Source organism: Hydra vulgaris, chromosome 09 (genome assembly GCF_038396675.1).
Source record: "Hydra vulgaris chromosome 09, alternate assembly HydraT2T_AEP".
Lineage (NCBI taxonomy): Eukaryota > Metazoa > Cnidaria > Hydrozoa > Anthoathecata > Hydridae > Hydra > Hydra vulgaris.
This window is the reverse complement of record NC_088928.1, coordinates 12,294,672-12,305,000: the sequence shown is the minus strand read 5'-3', so window position 1 is coordinate 12,305,000 and position 10,329 is coordinate 12,294,672. Positions and strand designations below refer to the sequence as shown.

Below are 10,329 nucleotides of genomic sequence, written 5' to 3'. Positions count from 1 at the left end.
CTGTGTATAGAAGTGTTTGAAGCTGTCAAAAAATTGCTGAATTTGTTTCTATGTTTTATGGTAAAACCTTTTTGTCAAATTTTTTTTGCTTACCTCTAACAAATTAAAGCTGGCAAATTATTGCCAACCTCATTTTTCCTAATTCTGATTGTGTATATATATATATATATATATATGTATATATATATATATATATATATATATATATATATATATATATATATATATATATATATATATATATATTGTATATATATATATATTGTATATATATATATATATATATATATATATATATATATATATATATATATATATATATATATATATATATATATATATATATATATATATATATATATATAGAGAGAGAGAGAGAGAGAGAGAGAGAGAGAGAGAGAGAGAGATTTTATATATATATAGATTTTATATATATATAGATTGTGTATATATATATAGATTGTGTATATATATATATATATATATATATATATATATATATATATATATATATATATATATATATATGTATATATATATATATATATATATATATATATATATATATATATATATATATATATATATATATATATATATATATATATATATATATATATATAGAAGATATATACATGTATATATATACATATATATATATATATATATATATATATATATATATATATATATATATATATGTATATATATATATGTATATATCTTCTATAGCTCTTTTAGATGAGCATTTGCTCACTTCTATATATATATATATATATATATATATATATATATATATATATATATATATATATATATATATATATATATATATATATATATATATATGTATATATATATATATGTATATATATATATATACATATATATATATATATATATATATATATATATATATATATATATTATTATATATTTATAAATTCACTCAAAATTTAAAAAAAATTCCAGCACTTATTACTTATTATAAATTAAACAGCTAAACAACAAATATTTTAAGCTAAAAAAATTTCTAGTTTTTCTAGCATCAATGATGCTTGAAACATACATTTCCAGTTTTTTCAGTATGTTTTTCAAAAACAGCTCTTTCCTGTTTTTCCAGCAGAGTGGGCACCTTGCTATAGTAATATGCAAATACAGCATTAGTTGTTATAAGTATTATTTAAGATAGCAGTTACCAAAGCCAAGTATGAACAGGTGTTATTGATTAAGAAACATGCTGATTATGGCTGTAGTTACAAACAGCAGAATATTGTTAATGGATCTGTGACCTAAAAAATGTACTTATTTTGACTGGAAAAGAAATCTTAGCATAACATTGTGATTGTCAAGAGTTATGGCAGAATTGCAAATAATCCAGTTCCTAAACTTAATCAACCGCAGTCAATAAATTCATACAAAAGATATAGAATTCAAAAATTTTTATACACAGCCTAAATATATTGTAAAATTAATTTATTTCAAGCTTATGTATCTGATTTTAATAAATTTAAGACATAAAGCATTTATAAAGTTGTTAAATTAAAAAAATATGTATAAGAAAAGAAAAAAGAAAGTTTAACATTTATAAAACTTTTTTCTGCTTGAAAAAAATGGGTTTTTTGATACAGTTATCATGTTTTGATATGTATCATTTTTCAAGATAAGTCTTGACTTATCTTTTTGATACCTTTTAATTAATAAATAAATATTTCTTATATTGATAAACTTGCTTTTTGCTATTAGAAATCTTTTATAAAATTCATAAAAACTTTTTAATGTTTGAGCGTAGATATGTAATAAAAAGTTTTTAATGTTTGAGCGTAGATATGTAATAAAAAGTTTTTATCAAAAGTGGAGAGTCTTTTAGTCATAAAGTTCAAAGAAATGATAAACTTTTTGGGTTAACAAGTATGTTTAGCTTGATTTTGGTTCAGGTATTCATTACAATGTATAGTGCAACAATTTATAGAATTCTCCTAAAATATTAACGCATTTTGTTACATTTTTCTTATATTTACAATGATTGCTTTGTGCTGTTATTTTTATATTAGTCTGCAGAAAGATTCAGCCCTTCAACAGAAAAATGGGAAAAGATCAAAGACATGGAGTACAGTAGAGGAGCTGCTGCAGCAGTAACATTAGAAGAATATATTTATGTATTAGGGGGTCAAGGTATCATAAATTTAAAAAAATTCTGTTAATAATCGATAAAGGTTTTATGCTACTTCATTACATCAAATGATTCTTCCAGGTATTGTCCATTTATCTTCTGTAGAAAGGTACAACACTATTAGCGGTCAATGGGAGTTGATGCCTGCTATGAGTTGCAAAAGGATTAATTTTGGTGCTGCGCAAGTAAATGGTTATATATTTGTTGTAGGTAAATGCTTATTTAAAATATTTTATGTTAAAATATGGTTTTGGTTTATTTTTAATTGAATTCTTTTTAATTTAATGTTATGTATTAAGGTGGCCATGATGGTACAAACTATTTACGAAGTATGGAAAGGTTCGATCCAATCTCAAATGAATGGACTGTTGTTTCTTCAATGTCTTCTCCTCGAACTGGTATTGGTGTTTCTGTGCTTTATAAAAAGTTGTATGTTATGGGTGGACACAATGGGAGTCGTTACTTAGATACCTGCTGTTCTTATGATCCATTTACTGACAAATGGGAAGATATTTGTTCAATGAACACACCTAGATGTTATATGTCTTATACTGATGTTTGTTTAAATTTTTCTAGTTAATGAACATTAACAACGTTTAGCATAATTCGTTTTTTATTTATTTAGGAATTTTATTTTCAAATATATTGATTTTTTACGCAACATTTTTTATGGAGTTGTTTATCTGTAAGATTTTTTTATTGAGCTATTTAACTGTCAATTTTTTTATTAAGCTCTTGAACTGTTAGTTTTTTAAAAAAATGTTTTTTTTATGTTTTTTTTTTTTCCCCTTACAAAAAAAAACGATGTCTATTCGCACGTTTTACAACGTGTAAATAGACTATATTTATTCGCATGTTAAATTAAAAAAAGGAAAAAATCTTCTGATTTAAGAAAAATTGAAAAATCTTTATATTAGAAAAAAATTTAACTTTTTTTTCTTACGTGCGAATAAACTTTAATAAAATATAGTCTATTCGCACGTGCAAGTTGACCTAAAAAACAATAGAAAACTTTTAGGTTTCTAGCAAACTTTTACCCTTTTTTTTTTTTTTTCATTTCCAACTAGGCTGCAAGCAACGACTAAGAAAGTTAACAGAAAACAAAAAAGTTAAAGAGCAAGAAAATAGTTAACAGAGGACTTTAAAAACTGTAAATTGTGTGAATCAGGAAAACAGAAATGAATTCTAAAGCACCAATGAGGAAAAACACTAGATGAATTAAAGTTTTTTAAACATGATAGAAGAACTGGTCTAACAATATCAACAATGCCAACAATTTGAATCTTGCAATAATTATTAACAGCAAACAATAGAAACTTTTTGTAGTTAAAGTTCACCAGCCACTGTAAACTCTTAGCTGTTGCAAAAGAGAAATCAGATTCAAGATCAGCTGTCTTTGAAGCAATCAAAAAGTGATAAAACTAGAGTTTAATTACACAATTACATACTAGAGTATGTAATTGAATAATTAGAAAATAGAACCATAATTAGAGTAAGGTTATAGGAAAAATCAAAAGATCATCAGAAAAAAAAACACAAGATCGAGAACTCAGTGGTAACTCAGAAGTTACTGGAAATGTCAGCCAATCTTTAACCTAATCTCTCTTTTATGACAGTTTGATGCTTGCAGTGGCTTTTAAAATGGCAAACAACAATCGCAATAATTTCGATATTACTATATTGTTAAATGTAATACAGAGTTGTCTACTTTACGCTTTCTTGAATATTTATTTTCGACTTACCTCTCATAGAAACTACACGTACAATCTATTACAAAGTTAGCATCTGCCAAAGTTACTTCTTTTTATATTCTCATTCTCGTTTTACACGTCATACAGCTAACCCCCATTATTTTTTACTGCATCATCTAATGCATCCCTCTATGTTCTAAAAACTTCTATTCATCTGGTTGTCCTAGCACATCAAAGCTTTTGAAACTCTCTCCCAACTTCATGTTTTTCCGGCTCATACACTTTTTAAGTCTTCTGTCAACAGTTTTCTTGCCTTTTAACAATATTCTTTGTTTTCTAGTCACGGCAATCTCCTGTTGACTTATTAAGTAAATTAATTTAACTAACTAAATTAATATTAAAATTTATCATTCGCACAATCAACTGCAATGAATTTGTGAATATAAAAAAATACTTTTATGTCCAGTCTATCCGACTGTTGGATAGACCACACTTTTGACAGAGCGTTTATAAAAGCCATCTGCTACAATGGACATGTCCATTGTCAAAACAATATAATTCTAAAAATAGCCAAATCTATTCATAAAACAGCACATGGGTTCAATGAGTATATATAAATATATATATATACAAATATATATTTCATATTGCGATAATGTAATTTTTTGTATATGTACTTTTCTATATGTATTTGGCTGTGTCAACAAATCGATAACCAACATAGACGATTGATTTTTGGTTTCTTGAAATTTATAAGATTGAAAATTTTGTACAAATGTTGTTTGTTCCTAATTACGTTGGATAACAATCAACTTTTGTTCATGATTGTATTTTTCACGAGAAAACTAAAAGCTATAATTTTGAAACTTTAATACAATAAGAATTAAACTGAATTGAGTTGTGCTTGAATCTAATAGAGACCATAAAAGTTTATATACATAAATACTATTTTACTATTGATACGCGTTAATTATTTTTTACACTATTGGTACGCGCTTTTTTTTTCAAATTTAATAATCAAAATCCGCTACGCTAAATTCCTTTTGGATGTTGCTTCAACCTTTTTTTAAAAAAATTCTTGACTTCCAAGAGCTTTTTCAACAACATGTTATACATTTCTTTTTTAGCAATCCATTTACAGTCAAATTTACAGTAAAATAGCTTGCACAAAAACGCAGATTAAAGAACCGAATAAACAAACAACCGTGCAATTGAGGCTAAAAAATAATAAACAATTTTCAGCGACCTAATGGTTTGTGTAAAACTCTTTTATCTACTTATTTTTTGACAATACTTTCATCGATTGCTCACAAATTTAAAGAACTCATCAAAGTACGACTGCTAAACTTATGCTTGGCCTGGTTTTATGCTTGAGCTTTGTCATTATGCTGACAGATTCCGTTTCTAATGCGGCAACGGTGAAATATAAATAAAATATGTTTAATTTATATAACTAGCTATTTAAGCTAGTCTGTTGTCACCTATAACGCATTGTCCAAAATTTTAGGTAGCCCTTTTTTTCATATTAGGGGACGTCCATAAATTACGTTACGCAACTTTCGACCTTTTTGACCCCCCTTCCTCGTCATAAAGTTGTAACACTTTAGTCAGAAGTCTTGTATAAGTCGTCACAAGAGCTTTAGATGCTATAATTTTTTTTGCTTCAGGTTTTTTTAACATTTAAACAAACTCGTCTTTTTTTTATATAATTTGCAAAACCTTTTTACTACCTCTAATAGTGAATCTAAAGAACGCCATTTTGGAGTCTTTAGATCAATTTCACTCACCAGCGTTAACATGAACTTAGTTAAAATCTTTTGAAAAAGCGCCTTAACCCACTATAGATTCTAGTTCTAATCGGTTCTGACGTACATTAGCTATATATAATTGTCAAATACAATATTTCTATCAAGTTTCATAAAAAATTGCCAATAAACAATCAGAACAGATCATATTATAAAACTATGATGTTCGTTTCACCTAAAAAACGCACTTATTTAAAATCTCATTCAAATTTGGACAAGCGATTGTGATTTTAAGTTATTTTTAAAAAGTAAGAACCTTCGGTTTGGGTTTTTTCGCTACAAACATTTATATTTTATGGTACCGCAAAATTAATCAATAATAATTTTTTTCGTCTTTTTATAATTTACAGACCTGATCATTTAACGGAAATATGTCGTAGTCAACAAAATATCATACAGACGCTATAGTATTTTAAAATTACCTTAACTCATGGCCGTCTGTACTAACAGGCCTCGTAAACGCGTTAATCGGGGCCCGGGGCTGAGGGCCATCAAAAAATAACAACAACTAAAGAAAAGTTTATGATTGCATGAACTTTTGCTCGTAAAAAACCATTTACCATAAAAAAAATTAGCTTAAGTTCATGCGTACTGAATGTACGCATGAACTTAAGCTAATTTTTTTTATCTTACTAAATAAATAAGATCAATTTATAAATAACGAGTTGACACACGAAAATAAAAAAAAGCATTCCCTAGCTATAAACCTTTATCTACAAAAACTAAACCTAGTATAACATTCCCTAGCTTTAAGGTGCTAAAAATCATACAAAATCACGTAATCATTGATTGTACATATACATAGAAAAAATAGGAAATATATCAAGGTGTTACACATACAAAAAAAAACCTAAGTATATTTTAAAGTGCAAAAACATAAATTGAATATTTTTAGTCAAAGTGTAAGTAACAGCAAGATTGTAACAATTTTTAAAAAAACTCCCAAGCTATAAATTAAAGTTATATTTTTTACCAAAATCACATAATAAGTAGAAAATACACAAAACACATATGTAACAAAAGTTGTTAAAAAATCGATAGGTTTACTTTGAAAGTTTCAAAATCTTTTGTTGTGGCTCTTTAGACGACCTTGTTGCATATAAACTAACATAGTTTTTTTAAAAAATGTTTGAAAGCGAAATAGCATGTTTTCTTTCCATATTAAAGTTAAAAGACTCTGATATCAATATTAGTACATTGCAAAGTGACTTTCGGCAGACTTTACTAACAATTTCATGAAATAATATATAAGAGAAAATAGTCCACTGACAAACATTGTCATTTGTTATCTTCAAACCTCCACAATTTATTTCTGCAGTATAATCACCAAATTCTCCATAGTAAAATTCTTCTTGCTCTTCCACTTCATTTTGCACAATATATCCAGCAATATGTACTAATCCTGCTTTTGTATCTATTTGCAAACCCTTTTCTAACTTAGGCAAATTGTCAAATATATCAATAGCATTACTGCTAAGAAAGTATCCACATTTTTAGCAGTTATGTCCACTTTCTGCAGATAAAGAATCAATATCTATACCAATATGGAGACTTAATTTTGCTCTTTGAATGTTAACTTTTTCTACGACATTTTGCACATTGATAAAATATGCGCCTCCAGATCCTAGTCGAAGTTTTCCAAACATTTTTTCTAGTGGGTCAGTTGTAAGTTTTCCCAGTATTACATACTTAAAAGAATGTTGTAACAAAAATTTAGTAATGGCTACTAAACCACGACACATATGAGCTAAAGCTGCACCTGTATCTCTAGTCAACTGAAATTGTCTGTTTCCCTGTTTGCTGGACATTTGTTCTGCCATTGTTGCTAGAGAAAGTAAAAATCCCAGTCTAGCATCTTCTGAAGTTGATATAAGTGCTCTGTCTGGATCTTTATATCGAATATCAGCATAAGGTCCTTTTGTATTGACAATTTTCCAGAATCTTACAAATATTTTAATAAAAGTAATGGTATCGTCTGCTTCTTTTATGCTACTGTTGGATTTTAGAGCAGTTGCAGTTTCATCACAAAAGACTTATAGGCAAGTAGACACTTTTTGTCTCTCAATAGGTTTTGGTGCAACAGACACACTTGTAAGTTTAGACAATTTTACAATGCTATTTCCTTCGAGTTTGAACAAGCCTAATATACTAGACCAGCATGCATATTTCGTTTTCCCATCATATTCATAACGTAACTTTTAAATTTTTTCTGTGATCCAGTTATTACGAACAGATTTAAGTAAATGCACAAAGTCATATAACAAGAACATATTATCTTTAGTCAACCATGGATCAACACAATCAAACTTTTTAAATAGTGCTTGGTTTACTCGATTATTGTCGCATATTAGGGCTACAGGTACCCCTCCAGCGCTCTTTATTCCTTTTAAGACAAATTGAGTTTGTTCGAAAAGAAATCGGCCCCCCATAAAGTGACACTAACATAAAACTTAAAACAGTTGCTGCTAAAGAGTCTGGTTTATTTACTACTTTACCAAAGACTGAGCCAGCATGATAAGTAAGCAAAGATTTAACATAGACTTCAGCAATTAAAAGTATACACTTTTTTTGCATTTCATTGTCAAGCTTTGAAAAAACTGAGTTTAAAAACTCTATATCGTCCATTGCAGAATTCATTTTTGAAGTTAGCTTTGTTAAGAGGGAAATACTTGGAAGTTCAAAATCTTCCCTTAATCTTTCATATAATGATCTTGAAATCGCAAAATAATCAAATGCTTTAACAATAGTTTCTGTGTTGTATTTTTTCTTCCCAATTGTAGTAGAGTTCATGCAAAAGATTCATAATTTTGATTCTGCCTTTTGTTAAGTTATTCAAAAAATTAATAGCTTCTTGTAATTTCGAGCAAGAATCAATTATGAAAATCCTATTTTGAGATAGAGATGCAATTTTATACTTAATTCCACAAAAGTATCCCTCAAAAGTAAGATCATTCTTAATCTTAAGCATAAATCTGACAATCGAAGAGTTTTCTTCAAAGTCTGTTGACTGAATGATTAGCAAATATTCACCAGCAAAATACCAAGTTATATCAACTACACCAAAATCAATTTCTTTATTTTGTAGCTTCTGATGTAATGATTTAAAACATGAATCTTATCAGTAGCTAAAACCATATCAAGTTCATCGGCTAAAATGTTCCGGACAGATGAAGATGCTTTAAAAGTTGTTCTTAATGGTGGCGGAAAAGTAGGTATCAAACTAGGCTTGACACATGTGAAAACTGATGGAGGATCGCGAGGCCTTTTATGGCCAAATTTGGTAACTGTTGGATATCCAGGTGGAAAGTGTCTTTTGCAAACAACTGTATCTGGGCTGTCAGGTACATTATCTCGTGGAATGGCATTCATCCAACGATAATTTTTAAAAAGGAAATCGAAAAACTTTTTCTTTATTTTGCTTATTGTAATTACCATTACAGTAGGTGACGCAACATTTTTTAGGCATTCTAGATAGATTTTAGATTCAAACAAGATAATATTTTACTTAATTTGAAAATTAACCAAGATATCGCTAGAACTTACAAGATAAGCTTAAGAGTATTAGATTAGCCCCCAGCCCCAGGCCCCGATTAACGCGTTTACGAGGCCTGTTAGTACAGACGGCCATGCCTTAACTACATCGAGTGGAATAAACAAAATGCGAAAAAAAGATCACACATCTAATCATATATAATCAAATGCTTTGAAGCTGAAAACTAAACATTATACTTTTGATATATAAATAATATTCATCATTAACAACATACAAATAAAAAATTGTAAAGTTTACATGTAAACGCATCCGATCATCACAAGTGAAAACACGTGCCGTGAAAATCATCATTAAAACATATAAACAAAATAAATAAAAAAATAAAGATTGTACTGAAAATGATTACCTAAAAAAATACAGAGTGTACTGAAAATGATTGCCGAATTTGAGGCCTCAATACTTTATTAGAATTTAGCAGTGAACAACAGACTAATATTAAATGATATAAAATAAATAACTTTTATAATATGTAGCAAACATTAAATTAAAAAAATTACATAAAAAAATCCACATTATAAGTTCCATTAATTGCTTCATTAATTTTCAAAATAGAACATTAATATTAATTAAAAATAATAATAAAATTCGTTAATTAAAAAGATTAAATTTTTAAAAACTTCATATTTCTATGTTTTTCTAATGTTAATATCGTCCGACATTCCCTTTTTTGCCAGAGTCAATAGTATTCATAACTTTTCCAAGCCTAACTAACTATTTGAAATTTGAAACAACTAATGAAACTTTAAAACCAATAAATCTATCGTTAAATATTAAAGATAAATATTAAAGTAAAACATTTAACAGCATAACAAGACATTAAAAGTTTATGCTCTGAATCTTCTGTTATAAAACACTGTTTACGGATCTCTCAAGTCCTTCGTTAAGAAACTTTAAGTATGCGTTTCCTATGGGATCACTAAAAAAACATATAACAACAGTTAGCTTTTTGCTTTAGTTTTTGTATACAATATAAAAATGACAACAACCAGTAACATTGGTAACAACCAGTAACAATAGTAACAACCGGTAAGATTAATAAAAACCAGTATTGGTACTTAAAAAAACATTCATACTAGAAGTATTTAAAGAATAGAAAAAAATTACATA

General features: G+C 27.5%; 2 protein-coding genes across 2 annotated transcripts in view; one reads left to right on the top strand and one right to left on the bottom strand.

Moving 5' to 3' along the window:
- The window catches only part of LOC100210475 (kelch-like protein 28), a 5,354-nt gene extending 2,520 nt beyond the window's left edge, over positions 1–2,834 (top strand). The window contains exons 4-6 of the mRNA XM_065804752.1: positions 2,055–2,175; positions 2,255–2,383; positions 2,473–2,834. Coding sequence (XP_065660824.1) covers positions 2,055–2,175; positions 2,255–2,383; positions 2,473–2,753 — 531 coding nt within the window. The 3' untranslated portion in view covers positions 2,754–2,834. The remainder of the gene's footprint in view (positions 1–2,054; positions 2,176–2,254; positions 2,384–2,472) is intronic.
- A 6,519-nt stretch (positions 2,835–9,353) lies between these two features.
- Positions 9,354–10,329, bottom strand: part of LOC105845326 (selenoprotein N) — a 35,409-nt gene continuing 34,433 nt past the window's right edge. Inside the window, exon 13 of the mRNA XM_065804751.1 lies at positions 9,354–10,138. Within this exon, the coding sequence (XP_065660823.1) occupies positions 10,066–10,138 (73 nt within the window). The 3' untranslated portion in view covers positions 9,354–10,065. The remainder of the gene's footprint in view (positions 10,139–10,329) is intronic.